This window comes from Myotis brandtii, unplaced genomic scaffold, assembly GCF_000412655.1.
Source record: "Myotis brandtii unplaced genomic scaffold, ASM41265v1 scaffold187, whole genome shotgun sequence".
In the NCBI taxonomy this organism is placed as follows: domain Eukaryota; kingdom Metazoa; phylum Chordata; class Mammalia; order Chiroptera; family Vespertilionidae; genus Myotis; species Myotis brandtii.
Genome location: NW_005356944.1, coordinates 1971814 through 1989050, shown reverse-complemented (window position 1 = coordinate 1989050; position 17237 = coordinate 1971814). Strand labels below are relative to the sequence as shown.

The following is a 17237-nucleotide window of genomic DNA, read 5'->3' as shown; positions in this document are numbered from 1 at the left end:
CAGCGGCCTCGGGCGGGGCCGGGTCTCCGTGAGCCCAGCCGCTAGTGCGACCTGGTCCGAGTGCCACCGCCCACCCCAACCTCAGTGACACGTAGGCGGGACGCCCATCTCTGGCACAGGCGCCCCTCCACCTGCCCAGGTGTCAGACAACAAACCCACCGGTCCGACTAGGTTCACTCGGCCCAGCACTCACCCGCTGCTCTCACCCACCGGCCAGAGGCAGTACTCAGGTCTTAAGCGGGAAGCACTGCCACGGGTCCGGGGCAGAAGCCTGGCTTGAAGCCAGTGAAGCCAGAGAGGGGGCTGAGCCACAGGCTGGGAAGACGTGGGCCAGGCCCAGTGGGCACAATGCCTGGGGTCCCCAGCTATTGCCCATTCACAGCCTGGCTGTGTGCCGAGGGCGTGTTGGCATCACCAGGTACTCGCTGATGGCCTGCCTCCTTCCCTGTTGGAATCGTGCTGGGCCCCATGGGGACAGACCACAGCACAAGCCCGCAGCTCTCCTGGCTTCGGGAAGTGGGTCAAGGACTTTGGACAGCCAACCTGGGATACAGCCCAGGCCCAGCCCCCGGTGCAGCCCACCAAGCCCAGGGCTCCAGCTCCAACCCCCACCTCAAGGCGGCTCACACCACAGACCACACACAGCCACCACAACTTCCTTGCAAAAACCCTCGGCTCACCGGAGGGCCAGTGGAAATTTATTTTTTTGTCCTTTCTGTCTTTTCCCCAAGTGGCTTTTCCTTGCAAAATGCCTGACATGACCAGAGGGGAACCTGGGAGAAGGGGGGCACCCTAAGAGGCAACCCAGGGACTTAAATACAAGCTGGAAGGCAGGGCACAGGTGGGACAGGCGAGAGGCAGCACAAGGGACATGGCTTGTCAGGTAGAGACCAAAGGGTTTTTTTGCAGGAAGAAGCTGTGCCAGAGGGCCAGGGGCTAGGATCCTGGGTGGGAGGGGGTGAGAAGAGAGACCCCCAACCCTGGGTTGCACCCATATTCCCCAGAGAAGTAGCAACAGAGGATGAGGATCTGCCCTCGTAGGCTCCAAGGAAGGGGAGAGAAAGCCACTGCGCTGCCTCAGGGAAAGGGAGGTGCTGGCAGAGTGAGGGTTAAGCCTGGTGCCGGCCTCTGGCACGGTGTGCCTTCCACCTCCGCCTGCCTTGAGGACAAAGGGGCACGGTGGGCAGGCAGCACATGGGCCTGGCTCTGGCAGGGCAGGGGGTGGCAAGAGCAGGCTCCCTCTGGGCACAAGACACAGGCCCAGCTCGGCTGCCCGCCCACCTGCACTAGATGGGCTCAGACCTCACTGTGGCTGGACGGCTGGAGCTGTGAGTGTGGGAGGGGTGGGAGGAGCGGTAGGGAGGAGGGGAAAGGGGGGCTGTTGGGCCTCTGTAACCCCCATGCCCGTCCTGAGGTCTGACCTAGGACCCTGGATCCCAGGTCCTGGTCCCCGGTCCCATTTCTGGCCCCGGGCACTGACTTCAGCCTGGGACAGTCGAGGCCAGGAGGCCCTCAGTTCGTGGGGAAGGGTTGGGCAGGGGAGAAAAGGACAAGGAGAGAAACCCACTGCAGCATACATGGGGGGCCAGGGGAGGGAGACAGAGGGGCCCTCATCCCAAAGAAAAGTGTATGGTGGCGTATCTTTTAAAGTTACCTAGAGGCAGCAGCAGAGCAAGGCCCACAGCGCCCCAGCCCCAGGTCCTGGGTGTCCTCCCTTGGGGGCCCTGGTAGAACCGAGGCTCAGGGTGGCAGGCAGATGGGCCAGAGGGAGATGAGGAGCCAAGGACACCCCAAAGCCACAGACTCAAATACCCCAGGAGAGGGAGGCACCTCCTGCCCCCTCCAGGAGCATCATCTGGAGAAGGTGCCCCTCCTGTCCCACCCCCACGCCCCTTCTAGCAACAGCCGCCACCAGCTGGCTTCACGGGGGTGCTGTCGATCTTGAGGTTGGGTCGCTCACCCCCGGTGGCAGCCCCCGGGCCCATCCGCTTTTTTATTTCAGCAGCCATGGTCATGAACGCCTGCTCAACGTTGGTGGCGTTCTTGGCACTCGTCTCCAGGAAGGGGATGCCCAGAGAGTCTGCAGACTCCTGACAAGGGGAGAGAAGAGGAGAGAAGCGAGGCGTGAGAGGCAGTTGCCCCAGCCACCCGGGGAGGCCTGGCCCCGGCCGCTCACCTTGGCTGTGGTGTTGTCCACCACCTTCTTGGTGGTGAGGTCACTCTTGTTGCCCACCAGGAGCTTGTTGACATTCTCGCTGGCATAGCGGTCGATCTCCTGTAGCCACTGCTTCACGTTGGCATAGGATTCCTAGGGCAGCCAGGGCCGAAAGTTACTCTGCTCCCCACCCCTACGCCTACCCTACACTTGGGGAACAGGGGCTTTGAGGGGAAAGGGCAGCCCCGGACTCCTGAGAGAGCAGGAGCCCTGGACTCAAGGGACCCACAGGAAGTGCTTTTCTCCAGGCTCCACTGTCCTCCCTGGCCTCCTCCGTCTGAGACTCCAAAAGCCAGCCCCAGCCCCGCCCCAGCCGTCTGCCGACAGCCCCAGCACCTAAACAGTGTAGGCCTAAGGGCCTGCAACTGCTTCTCTCTCCCTGACACACAAAAAAGGTCCAACCACATGTGGGGAGCAAATGGCATCAGGAGAGAGGCCAGGAAGAGAGAGAAATCGAGAGTAACAGGTTCGCAAGGATCACCAAGTTCTCGCAGTGGCATTATAGTCCCTTTAAGGTTGAGGTCTTGGAGCCCATAACAGGTGAAGGGTTTGCAGCAGAAGAGACCCTGGCCTATGAGGGAGACAGGTATCCTGGGAACAGAGTCTAGCGTGCATCCTACTTCTGACCCCAACAGCCTCCTCACTCGGCTCGGGGGATTTGCCATTCCCGCCCTCAGCCGGCCTGCGGGGAGGATGGAACTTTCAGGGTTGTGCTGGAGCCAGAGAGGACAGGTATCACCGGGGTTCACACTTACACCCCCCACCATGTCCCAGGCTGGGCCCTATGCTGAGCACTAGGGATAAAGAAGGAATGAGACCTGGACCGTGCCCTAAAGCACCGGGAAAGGAAGGACTAGACCAGGACACACGGTGGCGTGACAGGGACGGGAGCTGCGGAGCTCCGGGACTACTACTGCCTGCGGAGGCTCAGCTGACCCACACCTGCAGGGACGAACTGGCCTGCGAGAAAGCAAGTGAGGGGACGGGAAAAGGTGCAAGGGGAGTACACGGCATGCGCTAGGTCAGAGTGCGAGGGGCATGGTGCCTTTGGAGAGTGGGAGAAGCTGAATGTTGCTGGGACGCAGGCTCTGAGCAGGGAGAGAGGGCGAGGAGCAGGCTAGCGCCTGGAGGAGCTTAGCCTGGCTGCATCTTAGACAACCAGGAACCAGTGGGGGGTTTTCTTAGGAAGGGAGTGGCAGGAACACACCTGTGTTCTGGGAAGACAATCCTGGCGGGAGTGGAGGCCAGATCAGAGCAGCAAGATGGAGACCAACAGGGACGAGAAGCTGTGCCCTGAGCCAGGGAGTGCGGCAGGGAAGAGCACAGGACCCAGGCAGACTCTCCTGGGTGAAGCCCTGGCTCTGCCATTGACTGTGTGACCCTAGATAGGTCGCCTGGCCTGAGCCTGTTTCCTCCCCTCTGTAAAACAGTACCTCCCAGTGGGGCTGTTGTGAGCATGGGATGATGAACGCAGGCCTGTCTCATAACAAGTGCTTAATTAGGAGCTGCTATTATCCCATCACTGCTATTATTATGAGGAGCCAGATTTGAGAGAGAGGATGGGGGAGTGCAGGGGGGCTCAGACTGTCTGGATGGGGGAGGGAAGAGTGTTCTCTCAGGCTAAGAGGGATGCAAGAGCTGGCTCGGGGAGAGATGGCGAGGCCAGTGCTGGACACGCTGAGTGCCGCAGATGGGGCAGAGCTCAGGAGAGGCTGTAGAGGAGCACGAAAGGGTGCGCTCGGAAGCAAAGAACCCTGGATTCAAACACTGGCTTTGCCTTTCTGGGCTGTGAAACCATGGACAAGTTACTTAACACCTCTCCCAGCGTGTCTCCTCACCAGGAAAGCGGGGACCCACCATTTAGTTCACTGGGTAATATTGTGAAATTAGAATACAAACACAAAGTACCAGCGGAATGTCGGACAAAGAGAAGATGTACAGTGAGAGCTATTCAGACATAGGAATCCCAGAACATAAGACAGAAGCCAAACCACTAAGTGGCCAAAACCATGCAGGGAGTCAGAAGGAGGCTTGGGGCAAGGTCAGGAAGCACCAAATATGGGGTTATGGAGGTCAGTACAAGGTGAAGCAGTGAAAAGCCACTGAAAAGATAATCTAGCGCAGCAGGGGCTGGGAGAGCTGGAGTTAGGGAGGACAGAGTTAAAAGCCACGAGAGGTCGATCTGGGCGAGAACTGAAGTGAGGTCACAGGATTTGGCAGTTAGAGGTCCTTGGTGACCTTTGTCTGAGTGGAGCACAGTTCACCCATAGCTTGTCCAGGAGGCACCACCATGAGTCCCTGGCGAGCCAGACAGCTCAGCTGCCCCTAAGCGCAGGGACTCCTCCTGTAAGTAAGCATCTCCATGTCCCCAGAGCCCGGTCCCCACTAAGCAACGAGGTTTGGTAGAAAGAACGAAGTAGAATCAGTAGACTAGGCTTTCTGTCTCTGCCACGTGAGCAGCTGCAGGACTCTGAGCAAGTCTCACCGCTTTGACCATCTCACCTGTGAAATGGGAACACAATGCAGACCTCCCGAGGGCTATGCACACCAAAGACGGACAGGCTCTGTCAGCCATGAGGTACGCCGTGAGGGTTTCTAGTTAACATCGTATTGCTGCCAAAGACACACGCCGAACGCTGCCGCACAGGCGCCGGGCTCCCAGACCTCTGCTCACGCTGCGCCCAGAGTGCAGGGCTCCCTCGCTTCCTTGCCTAAAGCTCTCCACTGGCTTCTCTAGTGTCTTTACACAGGAGGCCATGGGCCCAGCACAGCGACCAATCAACTGACTCAACTCCCTCAAAATACAGGTGCCTGGATGGTCTAAAATAGGGTGGCAAGTTTGGCGGGGAGGGGCGAGGCCTGGCTCTGTGAAGACCCTGCAGCAGGGCCTCTGAGGATCTATTTCTGCTCTGTTTCCCTCTGGGTGAAATGGGTCTGGTCCAGTCTCCTTTCCAGGCCACATCAGGAAGAGGATGGGAAGAGTGAAAAGAAGCCGGAGTCAAAGACCTGAAGCTGAGAAAGCAAAGCAGGGGAAGGTGAGCCCAAGAGTACCTGGTCGGTGACGTCATACACCACAATGATGCCATGAGCTCCCCGGTAGTAGCTGGAAGTGATGGTCCGGAACCGCTCCTGACCAGCCGTGTCCCACTACAAGACAGTACGGGAGAGGGCAGGTCAGCCCTGGCCCCCATGCCCAGAGCCCCCACCTTCCATGGCGGAGGCCCCTGCACCAGGGGCCTTGGGAAGAGCGACACTCACGATCTGAAGTTTGATGGTTTTGCCATCCAGCTCAATGGTTCGGATCTTGAAGTCCACCCCGATGGTGCTGATGTAGCTCTCTGTGTACGTGTCATCCTGGAAGATCAGAGGCCAGTGAACTGTCCTGAGTGGACAGGCCGGAGGCCTAACGAGAAAACCTCCCTCAAGTTTCCTGCCCCAGCAAAGCTCCTAATTGCACCCAACTTGCCAGCCACCTGCCCTTGTTCAGTCAGCTATGCTGCTGGCAGGTCCTGCAACTTCATCCTTGATCCCCAGGTCTTGCAGCTACTGTGCTCTGGGCTGCCCATTCTCCCTCCAGCCCCGAGCCAGAAACCCAGAAGGATGGTATGGGAGACTTCTTACTCACAGCAAACCGAAGGAGCAGGCATGACTTGCCCACGCCCGAGTCACCAATCAAAAGCAGCTTAAACAGGTAGTCACTGGAGAGAGAGGATGGGAAAATGTGAAGGCAGGTAGGGAGCCCCCCGCCATCATCCTGGAGCCACAGGTACAGCGTTCTCCCACACCAAGGCCTGCCTGTGGTGTTCACAAGATCCTCCCACAAGTCCCAGGGAGGGAGAGCTGACCACCCCCGTCACACAGCTGGCCCAAAGGCATGAGTACAGAGAGGGAGACTGAGGTCCAGAGAGGGACAGACAAAAAGTCAGGTGCCAGAGCTGGGTATCCCACCCTGACTCCGGACACACTCCATGGCCTGGAGCCCAGCAGGGACTGTCCAGGGAAGTGCCTGGACTGCCCGGGGGGAACCCGTCTTGGCAGGGGAGGCCCCAAAGTGGAAGCCAGGGCCCAGCCTGGAGCTTGTAGAGGGAACATCTGTGTGAACAGCACGGAATGAAGCCTCTCAGAAGAGGTGGCAGGAACAACAGTCAGCAGGTAAGATGTACTGAGTTCCTACCTGTGCCTGACCCAGTGCTAAGTATTTCAAATGCCCGCTCTCATTTAAGCCTCGCAACCGTTCAGCCAAGTGGGTTGTTGTTATTCCCAATAAATGAGGAAACCAGAGTTGGGAGAGGGAAGTGACTTGCCCTAAGTCACACTGCTATTAACTTTAAGACTGGACACCAGGTTCGGACCCCAAGTCTCCGTGAGGGCCGGTCAGTTCCCTCCTCTCACCCCTGACCATCCTGCTCAGAGCCCCGCTCCCCAGGAGACGTGAGGCCTGGATCTGGAGGAGAAACAGGAAGAGGCAGAGCGGGGAGAGAGCCCCGACTCTCCAGGGCACTGTCAGCGAGAGGCCGGGCAGATGTGGGCCCCCCACCCCCAGGGGGAGTGACCCGGGGCTTGGAGGAAAGAGAATCCCTGGAAGGGGAGCAACCGCCCCGTTCATCTGAACATCGGCGGTGACAGCGAGGGAAGGGGTGTGACGGCGGCGCTGGGGCTGCGCCGGGGAGGAGCGGGCAGGAAGGGACCGGGAGCGGCGGGGCAGCCAGACCCACCGGGGCAGGACCTGCGGCGGGAGGACCTGCGGGAGAGCCACCCCGAGCGAGCAGCGCCTCGGGGCCTCCCTGTCTAACCAGCCCCGGGAACCAGATTCCGGGAGAACGGGAAGAGCAGAAGGATCGACGGCCCGACCTCAAGGGCCGGAGTCTGAACCGAGACCGGGAACCGTCTGGTGAGAGACCATAACGCTGAGGCCACTGTCAGCACCCAGATTGCCACGTTCAGCCAAGTGGGGAAACTGAGGCCCGGAGAGGCCAGGGCTGCGGGGTCACCTGACCTATGAGGCCTGTTAGGGTCAGTCCCTCGGGCTCCAAGTAGTGTCCCTCGGGGTCGCAGTCTCTGGGCCCCGGGTGCAAGAACTAGGGGTGTGCAGCCAGGGTCCTGGGGGCCCCGGGGGAGGGGCAGGACCCGGATGTGGGGGGGGGTCAGCGGAACGCACAGCCCCGTACTCGGAATCGAGGCTACGCCGGACGGCGCAGGCGGGGCTCACTCACTATTCGGGGTTCATGGCGGCAGCGGCGGCCCGCTCGGTCGCTCCCAGTCGGCTCTGCTCCGCCTCCTGTTCCAAGATGGTGGCCGCTCCGCCCCAGAGGCCCCGCCCGCGACGCGCAGCCGCACATTCCGGACTGGGACCTCGCTGCGTTGCTTCTCGGGACTTGTAGTCTCCTTACGTTGTCCAACACACTCCGTGGCGCAGGCGTAAACCGGGGAGCCCGAGCCTTCTAGCTCACCACTGCGCATTGCCTTCTGGGGCTTGTAGTTCACTCTCTAGACACACCTGGGCTTTTGGACAGCGCTTGGGAGCCTGGAGTTGGAAGCTCTATTGGAGGCTGGGGTTGACACTTTTCACCCTCCCGCCTCCCGGAGTTGTATTAGTACAAGTTCATTTCTCCAGGGTTCTTCGTGTCCTGGCGTTCCTAACTCACAGCCACAGGCCCGGGAGAAGGTGTCCTCATCCACATTTTATAGATGGAAAAATCAAATTCCAGTAACTCGCGCAAGGTCTAACAGCTTACTAAGGGGCAGAGCTCAATCAAAGCCCACAATACTCTAGAACCTCAAAGATGAAAACTGTTAGATCTTGACCCTTGGGACCCCCAATTATGGGAAAGGAGAATATCTGGGCTCCAGTTGGAGGAACCGGATGTGAGCGACACACACACACACACACACACACACACACACACACACCCTTCATTCGCAGCCTTTCCCAACCCCAACCCCAACCTAGACCCTGGGAGCCCTGGACTTCAGCCCCAAAACAAACCCGGCTCAGATTCAAACCATCTTTATTTCTACAGCAACATTTGAAAATAGAGAACGACCACCTCACCCCACAACTGGAGCAGCCCCTCCTGCCACAGCAGGGACATCACTGTCCCTCGAGAGAAGCTGCAGGCGTGGGAGAAGGCGTGGCTAGATGGCTCGACAGGCAGTGCCTGGGCAGGGGCGGGAGGGGCAGTGCATAAGGCCGGGATGCAGGGCAGGGCCCGGCATTGAGGGGGCTGGTAAGGGGAGGACTCTCCATTCTGGGGCATGGATCGATGGCGGGGCAGGACGCACCCCTCAGAGTCGGAAGGAGCGCGACAAGGCCCAGGGAACCCTTTGGGGAGATCCCCAGATGTGTTGTGGAGCCTGGGAGATACCACCGCGTGGAATGGGAGTGATTAAGGCCTGGGCGGTACCACTAGAGAAGGGCGGGGTGAGGGGAAGCCCAGGCAGTAGGTAGACTGAGGAGAGGGGCGCGGCCAATAACTTATTTCTCTATATACAGAAGCAACGGCCGGGGGCAGGGCAGGGCAGGGTGCTGATGGGAGGGCAGTTACTTAGTGTTCTTGACTCCGGGGTCAGGGGATGGCAGGCCACTGAGTCTCTACCTGGAAGACCCCAGCCAGCCTCTTTCACTGGCTCTGAACCTAGGGAGAGGGGGCCCTGCTGGAAGGAATAAATAAGGGGTAGAGCTGGGGCCAGACAGGCCCAGCCTCCAGGGCTCAGGCTGAGATGACAAGGAAGGAGGTTACCCTGAGATTGAACAGAAAAGACAGGGGTCCTTGGGAGAGACAGGCAAGACAAGCAGCAGGCCCATGCGCAGGGCTGGGGGTGAGGGCAGTGCCGGGCGGAGGCTGTGGCGACTGGCTGCCCTTCAGGATTAGCCCACCAGGGAGCTTCGTCGGGAGAGGTCCATGGAGCTGGAGCTGAGGGCGCGGCTGTCAGAGAGGCCTGTGCCTCCAGGCTGTGGGCAGAGGGGCAAGTGGCTCAGCTTGTGCTGCTGCCAGCCTGTGCTTCCCTGGCCAGAAGGGAGAGGGGCCTGACCAGCCAGAATCCCTGAGCCCCACCCATGCCCCACCTGGTACTCTGACACCCCGTCCACCTCCACAGTGCCTGTGTGGTACTGGCCACTGGCATGTCCACCCAAGCAGCGGCTGGGTTTCCCTAATTTGTCTCCCCAGTGTCCAGCCCAAAGCCAGAGACAGAGACAGGTAATGTTGCTGGATGAAGACATGCTTGAGAAGCTCGTCAGGTACAGAGGGCATGCAGGCCTCCAGCCCTGGGGCCTGGGCCTCCACCCACCATACCTGGGCTGGCTCTTCCACACTCTTGTTGAGGAAGTTGAGAGAACTGGCCCGCTTCATCCTGAGGGGAAAGGAAGGCCAGGATGTGCCCATGGTGGAACTGGGGAAGGTGGGGGAGGGGATCGGGTTGGGGTTGGGGAGGGAGGCTGATGGGAAAGGCACAGATTGGGTGGGTAGTGGAGCTTGAGAGAGATGAGGAGCGCACCGAGTCAGGAGCTCATTTGGGTTGTTGGGTGGGGTCTTGAGGCTCACCCTGGGTGGTAAACTTATCAGGGCAGAGGCTGACCTGGGGTTTGGGGGCTCCTGGGGGCCACCACCCTGCAGCTTCTTCACCAGCATTTCACTGCTGCGCCTCAGAGCATCTCGGAGCTTCCCAAAGGAGCCGCTGCGCCGCAAGGAGCCACTGCCATCCTGTGGTGTGGACATGCTTGTCTATGTCATGCTGGCTACACAGCCTCCTGGCCCACCCCAACCCCTAGACTCACCCCGCTCCACTCGGCTGCAGGCCCTGCCTCCTCAACGTCAGACTCAGACCGAGCCCCAGCACCCCCGGCCACATCTCGGCTGCCACGGCGGTCTCCCCGCCCACCACCGCCATCTTTCAGCAGTTCCACCACCTTGGTTTGGCTTGCAGGGTCCAGGCCCTAAGGAAGCGGAGGGCATATTAGGTGAAAAACGGCCAAGTAGGTCCCTGCCCAGTCCTCAGGTCTGTCGCCCACCTGCTTGCGGCTGCGGCTGGCACAGTCCTCCAGTGTGTGTGCAGCTTCTAGCTTGCCCTGGCGCCGGTACAGGGCCCCCAAGCTGCGCAGGGTGGTGTTGACTGTGGGGCTGTGGACAGGACAGCGGGACAGTCTCAAATTCTGTGTTCCCCAGGAACCAGGGCCTATCCTGGCATCCAGCCCATACTGAGCTCTAAGGAACCAGCCGGCCAACCAGGATCTCAACCCTCCTAGGTGTCAAGCCCTGTGATAGGAGACCCAACTGCACTCTCCGTCTTGGAATCACCCCAGGGCTTGGGACCTGGCCCCAGTGACCTAAGTGGGATATTGCCACTAGGACTGAAAGCTGGGAGACTCAAGCCCTGGCTGAGTAGCTCAGTTGGTTAGAGCATCATCCTGATACACCAAGGTGTATTTCGATCCTTGGTCAGGGCACATACAAGAATTAACCAATGAATGCCTAATAAGTGGAACAGATTGATGTTTCTGTTTCTCTTTCCCTTCCTCTCTCTAAAAATCAATAAATAAAAATTAAAAAAAAAAAAAAAAAGAAAAGCTGGGAGACCCACGAATGAGATCATCAAGCTTTCCCAGTACAGAAAGCCGTTTTGGGGTGGCCTGTGAGCCAGGCCTTGGAAGAGAAGCGGATAGAGAAGGGGTAAGCAGTATGAATTGTGCAGCAGGCCACAGCCCTCACCCAGGATACTGTTTCCCTGTGACCTGCTCTACCACCAGCCCTGCCCCGCCGTCCTCACCTGTCCACTTTACAGGCCTTGTACCAGCTGCCATATTCCCCATAGGCAGTGCTATCCCGGCGCTTATCCTGGGGGAAGAATGGTCAAGGGTGGTGGGAAGAGAAGGCCCTCCCCTCCACACCCCCAACTTTACCTTCCCTCCCTGGACACCCACTCCAGCCGTCCCGCAGTGCTTACTACCTTGGTCTCCTCCCGTTCCTCTGCATGCATCCAGATGGGCTTGTTGTCCCCTGGGGAGAAAAAGGGGGCTGTCACCAGCCTCCCATCTAGGCCTCTCCTGGTTGGGCTCGACATAAAACTGGGGTCTGGGGAGGGGGTCAGGGGAAGCCAGGAAGAATCAGGGTTGGGCTTTGTTGAATGAATGAACAAGAATCAGACCGAAAACATTAGTGACCCTCCTCTGAAACAGATGACTGTGGCACAGGCTTGTGCTTGAGGGGCTTGGGGGAGCAGACCCTTAGTCACGGTGGGCCCAAACTGAGCCTGAATGATGAGCCAGGCTGAAGGACCCAGAGCAGGAAAGGATTGACCATCAGGGGCCAGAAGGTAGCTTCCCAGAGAGGGAGACATCTGGGCTGGGCCTTCATGGTGAGCAGAAGTTGCCCAGTAGAGAAAGGGGAAAGACTCTGGGCCAAGGGCATGGGGTATACAAAGGGTGTGCATGGCACAGACAGGGCCCAGAAGGTGTGTGTACATGCTCACATGTGCACATGACACCCCAGGCATGAGGGCCTGCCTGCCTGGCCACTGTGGATGTTGATAGTAGAATGAGCCTGTGCTAGGTGAGCTGGGGGCACATGGCAGTCATGGACTCACCATTGACAGAGCCAAACTCCTTCTCGTGAGCACGGGTGAGGATCTCCTTGTACAGGGTCTCTGCATCCTGGTACTTGCCCTGCTTCAGGTAGCAGGAGGCCTGCAGAGGCAGGGACAGAGGAAAAGCAGGATGCAGGGACCTGAGCCTTTTCCTTTCCTTCTCCCTCCCTCCCTCCCTCCTTGCCGCAGCTCCTCCTGGCCCAGGGTACCAGGTTGTTCTTGGTCTTGGCCACGTTGGGATCATCAGGCCCAAGGCGTGTGGCGTAGATTTCCAGTGCCCGCCGGTAGTAGTATTCTACCTCCTCAGCTTTGCCCTGGTTCTGGCAGAGCAGTGCCAGGTTGCTCAGCTGCTTGGCCACATCTGGATGAAATTTGCCCAGGACCTGGGATGGGAGCAAAAGCCAGTGGCTAGGCTCAGAGCTGGCCTAGCCCCCCTGCCTGGCCTGCCCAGCCCTGCCTGCTCCCACCTTCTCCCGGATCTCCAGTGCCCGCTTGCACAGAGGCTCGGCCTCCTTGTACTTGCCCCGCTTGCCGTACAGAACTGCCAGGTTGTTTAATGTTGCAGCCACCTGGGGGGTTTGGAGAATAAATGGAGGCTCTGTGACCCGGGGCCCTGCTGGCCAAGGGTTCTGAGACCTGGGAGCTGCAGAGAGCAGCAGCAGCCCCAACCTCCACCCACCCTCACTCACAGCTGGGTGGTCCTTGCCCAGTGTCTTCTCGCGAATGGCCAGGGCATCATTGAGCAGGTGAGCAGCCTCCTTGTACTTGTTCTGGTCCCTGGGGAGGTGGAAGTATGGTGAGATTATCCTCCAGCCTGGACCCTGCCCTTAGTGGTCTGAGATCCTTTGCTCACTCCTGTATTTACTGAGCGGGCATGAGTATGACCCAGAGCATGGGGAAACCTGGTCAGCCCGTCCTCCTGGAGCTCAGGGGCTTTGGGTAATTCACTCACAACTCACCAGGGCATACAGTGCTGGGGTATGAAACAGGCTCACCCAGATCCCACCCGCTCCGCCTCGTGCCCAATGCACGTTGTTCTGTATTCTCCAGTGCCCTTGCTCATTCTGCTCTTCCTGTTGGGAAACCTTTTCTAATCCTCTCATGTTCTGGGAAGATTCACATTTTACCAAAGACCCTACTCTAGCCACAGTGCCTAGAGAAGCTGTGCCGACTCCCTGGTGCCCTGGGAGTCCTCATGTGCTGCCCCTTTCCTGGTTATTTCCAAACCTTTCTCCTCCACTAGCCTGAGGCTTATTCACATCTTATTCAGCACCCTTGGCACAAGCTCCTCTCTCTGCTGCCCAAGTGCCTGGAGAAACCCAAGTCCTGGCCCATGGCAGGCATTGAGGGTTTGTGACCCAGGGAGGGAGCCTTTAGGAAAAGCACAGGCCCTGCCATGGATGCCTGTGGCCAGAGGAGCCTCACCGATAGACCAGCGCCAGGATATTCAGCATGGTGGCCACGTCGGGGTGGTCATGGCCGGACGTTTTCTCCAGGTCTTCCAGTGCCTGCTTGCAGAGGGGCACGGCCACCTCATAGCGGCCCTGGGAGGCATACTGGATCACCAGGTTGTGCAGGGTACGGAGCCGTGCTGGGATTTCATAGCCTCCATGCTGGGCAGCCACATCCCCTCCTCCAGGGCTGGGGGCTGCAAGGCCAAGGGTAGAAACTCAGATGTACCTAATTGCCCCCTGGGCTGGACTGGTACATGCCAACCATGCCTCTAACTCACCTGACATGTGGCCCTAGGCAAGTTACTAACTATTCTGCCTCAACTTCTTCATCTACAGAGTCACCCCCCAGAAAGAGTGGGCAATGTCCCAGTTCCAGTATTTCAAGCTGTGTCCTAGCAAACTACCTGCCCTCGGAGCCTCAGCCTCCTCAGCTGCCGGAGGAGGCTCTGAAATGCACAGGGCACTAAGCAAGGTGAGCACTGGCCCAGGGCTCACACTGCACTGGAACCCTCCTTTAACCCTCAGAGGAGGCTGAGAGGAAACAAAACTCTACCAGTGGTCACAGAGCAACGAGTGGCACAGTAGGACTTGAACCCAGGCTGGGCTGTGGTACCAGCTCCGCACAGAGCTTGGGGTGTGGGGAGGTGGTAGGGAAACATGGAACACCTGTCAGTTAAGCTCTAACATGCTGGGATGTGATGATCAGAAATGAGGCAGGAAGGAATATGGCAACCATTTGATTCCTGTTTCTGGTGATCTCTGAGGACCAAGGACCAAGAATTTGTTCAGCCCTTTCAACCCCACCCCCAGAACCAGCTGCCCCTCCGCACCTGAGCTCTGTTCCTCCTCGTTGGGGAACAGGTCATCCAGAGAGTCTTTGGGGACCTCCCCCTTCTCCTCCTGGGCAGGAAGACAGGGTGAGATCAGGGAAGAGAGGGCGAGGTGCCCAGGTGTCAGTGGCTGGGTGGGAGCTGAGTGTGCTCTGGGCTGCCCCCTCCCTGCTCCCAGGCCCCTCTGCCTGCTGGCCTTTCAGTGGCTGTGGCAGGACTCACGTTGGGGGAGGTGTCCTCATCCAGCTTTCGGATCTGGCTCATGAACAGCAAGTGCTGCTTCTCCTCCTCGAGCTGGGCCACAGCCTGCTCGCTGCGCTGCAGCTTCTGCTGCGTCCCCGCCAGCTCCTCTCGCAGCCACTGGTTCTCCTGCACCAGGCGCCGCACCTGAGCCCGCAGCTTCTGCTTCTCGGACTCTACGGCGCCCAGGTGGCTCGACAGTGCCAGGATCACCTGTGGCAGCAGTGGGAGTGGGTCAGAGCCCTCACCACCCACAGCCCGCAGCTCCTGGGGCCCAGGAAGGGCTGAGCCTGGCCCTGTCTGTGAGAAGCTGCAGGGCTGAGTGACTTGAAGGTCTCCTCTCACCAAGGGAGTTTTCTCACAAGGCCCCAAATAGACCATAGTCCAAAACTGAACCCAGGAGGCTTGGGGATCCCCAACTCCTTCCCTCTGGGGTCAGAAGCCCTGGTTCCCAGACTGGCTTTGCTGGACTCTAAGAAAGTCCATCCCTTTTCCTGGGCCTCCAGCTAGTCCTCTGCAGTGATGGTCCAGCTCCCACTCATTGGCTGATGGTGAACAGGGGGAGCTGGGGTGCTGTGCTTTCCCCGAGCTAGCCATTTTCTTCCTTTGTCTCTCTTGGGGGTTGTACTCAAGGCCCTGCAGCCACAGCCACTACACCACTGCCTCCTGCCCCAGAAACCTTGACAGATGACTGGAAGACCCCATCCTGACTTCTGCCAAGGCTAGACCCTGCCCTTCTGCAGCCCCCAGGGAGGGATGGGGTACATATACCAGCAGATGGTCTGCGAACCACAGGGCCGGTAAGGAGACGCAGAAGCCTACTCTTAGCCCTACCCTCGCCCCAACCTGATTCCTTTCCTGAGCTTCCAGGCTCTTCCTGCCTTGAGGCCTTGCACATGCTCCACCCTTGTTTCCATCATTCACTTTCGGAGGCATTTCTGCAGTGAAGCTTCTTCTCTCTCATGCCCCCGGGCCCAGGAAAGCAGGGCACCTTCCACCCCCTTCCCCCAGCATCCTGTTGCCCGTCTGTGCCAGTGCCTGCACACACGGTAGGGTGGGGGGGGGGGGGCACGACGGGACTGTGTGTTCATCTCTGTATCTGGCAGCCAACCATTGCCCTTCCAGAGGGCCAGGCAGTCTCGGACCCTGCACTTTCTAGTTGATTAGCAAACGCCTAAATGACAAGTGTTTTCACAACCACTAGCTTTTTAAAAAACTCCCCTAAACAGCCTGGAAGTGTATACAGCAGATGGCATGATCCCTATTTTAAAGACAAGGAAACCAAGAGGATACCACCTGCTCAGGATTCAGAGCCAGCCAGTCTCTCAGCCAAGATTCGAGGGGGCCAAGACTCTTTCCCCCAGAGCCTGACTCCTCCATCTGCATATTGTCCTAGCACAGTGGTCGGCAAACTGCGGCCCCCTGAGTGTGGCTCTTCCACAAAATACCACGTGCGGGCGCGCACATACAGTGTGATTGAAACTTCATGGCCACACTCAAGGGGCCAAAGAGCCGCATGTGGCTCTCGAGCCGCAGTTTGCCGACCACTGTCCTAGCAGCCCAAATGAAGAGGGCCAAAACAGAACTCTAATCATGAGGGCTCTCTCATCCCCTTAACTCGCTCCAACCACGAACCTGGGAGTTACCCTGTGCCCCTCTCTCCCTCACACCATTCCCAAGTCCTCCTGGACCTACCTCCTGAACATCTACAACCGGCCCCCTTCTCTCCACCCTCATGGCCGACCCTTTAGTCCAAGCCACCATTTCTCATTTGAATTCCAACAGTGGTTTCCAACTACCTCCTACCTGCCTCCATCCTTGACCCACTATAGTTCATTCTCCATACCTCAGCCCCACGGAGACTTTAAAACCTAAGTCATTCTGTGTCCCTTGACTGCTTCAAGCCCTCCAATGTCCCAATGTCCTGAGACTGAAACCCAAACGAGTAAGGCACAGCATGACCTGGCCCTGCCTTCCCCATAGGCCTTTTCTGACCCTCTCTCTCCTGCCCCATGAAGCTCCAGTCACATAGGTCTTTTCTCAAGACTCCCATTGCAAGATTTTTCCTACCCCAGGACCTTTGCACATGCAACCTCCCCCTCCTCCCTTTTCTGGAGACTAGTCTATTTCTTCCTTCGGGTCTTGGTTTAAATGCCATTCCTCAGAAGTCTTAACCGACTAATAGATAAGACTTCCCATTTAAAGCTACTACAAGATTTTGTTCTTTTCTTGGGAGGATTTATCACCATGTGTTCCTGTCTTCCAAATGGACTAGAGCAGGAATCTAGTCTGCATCCCTGGCCCCTAACACATTGCCTGGCACATAGTAGGTATTTGAAAACTTACCTGTTAATGAGTAAATAAAAGAATGACTGGGGGATGGAGTAAGGTTTTCCTATGCCATTCTGTCTTTGCGACCTAGCAGAGAAGCTAGGAACAGGGTTCTGCGTGGGGGCTAAAGGATGGCTGTCAGGCTTCTCCCGGGGCGAGGCCCCGAGGAGTCTCCAAAGCCCATTCATGTATCCAGCGGCTCTTTACTGGGGTCCTGCATGGAGCTCCAGGGGACAGACGGCGTCCTGCTCGGATTCGGTTCCTTCGTCGCCAGAATTCCTCCGGCACCTCCCACCCTCCCTCCTGTCACCTCCCCGCTCGCTCGCCGCACAGGCCTACCTGGGCCTCCCCCAGCCCCAGCTCGATGGCTTCCAGGGAGCGGCGCAGGAGGACACAGCGTTCCTGCGAGCCGGGCTCCGCCTCGCCGGCTTCGGGGGAGACCAAGGGGGCGAGAAGGGCGCGATGCTCCCCGCGCAGGGTCTCCAGCCCCTGGATGACGGCTTTGGTGCCCAGCACGATCTCATCTTGGCTCAGCTTCTCCTCTCGCGGGAGCACCATCGTGGCCATGGCCTCGCCGCCTGTGAG

At 58.6% G+C, this 17237-nt stretch overlaps 2 protein-coding genes across 2 annotated transcripts; both read right to left on the bottom strand.

Annotated features, from left to right (window-relative positions):
• Positions 1–655: 655 nt before the first annotated feature.
• On the bottom strand, positions 656–7548 carry RAB1B (RAB1B, member RAS oncogene family). Its single transcript, XM_005864272.2, has 6 exons — positions 7429–7548; positions 5841–5913; positions 5474–5569; positions 5267–5362; positions 2177–2308; positions 656–2090 (listed from the first exon to the last, which is right to left on the bottom strand). The coding sequence occupies exons 1-6, from the start codon at positions 7440–7442 to the stop codon at positions 1896–1898; spliced, it is 606 nt and encodes a 201-aa protein (XP_005864334.1). The 5' UTR covers positions 7443–7548; the 3' UTR covers positions 656–1895.
• Positions 7549–8206: 658 nt separating this feature from the next.
• Positions 8207–17231, bottom strand: KLC2 (kinesin light chain 2). The gene is made up of 15 exons (XM_005864270.2): positions 16992–17231; positions 14304–14534; positions 14082–14151; positions 13223–13445; positions 12487–12574; positions 12265–12366; positions 12007–12180; positions 11798–11897; positions 11162–11211; positions 10982–11049; positions 10227–10335; positions 9993–10151; positions 9794–9918; positions 9511–9568; positions 8207–9167 (listed from the first exon to the last, which is right to left on the bottom strand). The coding sequence occupies exons 1-15, from the start codon at positions 17217–17219 to the stop codon at positions 9084–9086; spliced, it is 1869 nt and encodes a 622-aa protein (XP_005864332.1). The 5' UTR covers positions 17220–17231; the 3' UTR covers positions 8207–9083.
• Between the last annotated feature and the right edge of the window lie 6 nt (positions 17232–17237).

Bases quoted from the DNA above. Each gene is read 5' to 3' on its own strand.
- RAB1B (XM_005864272.2), bottom strand. The intron at 2,309-5,266 runs GTACTCTTGGGC...TGGCTGCCCTAG, and splicing joins TGTATGACGTCACCGACCAG to GAATCCTATGCCAACGTGAA. The intron at 2,091-2,176 runs GTGAGCGGCCGG...TCCCCTTGTCAG, and splicing joins TGGACAACACCACAGCCAAG to GAGTCTGCAGACTCTCTGGG.
- KLC2 (XM_005864270.2), bottom strand. From the start codon at position 17,219: ATGGCCACGATGGTGCTCCCGCGAGAGGAGAAGCTGAGCCAAGATGAG. The intron at 14,152-14,303 runs GTGAGTCCTGCC...CTTCCTGCCCAG, and splicing joins ATGAGGACACCTCCCCCAAC to GAGGAGAAGGGGGAGGTCCC. The intron at 12,367-12,486 runs GTGAGTGAGGGT...CAAACCCCCCAG, and splicing joins TGGGCAAGGACCACCCAGCT to GTGGCTGCAACATTAAACAA.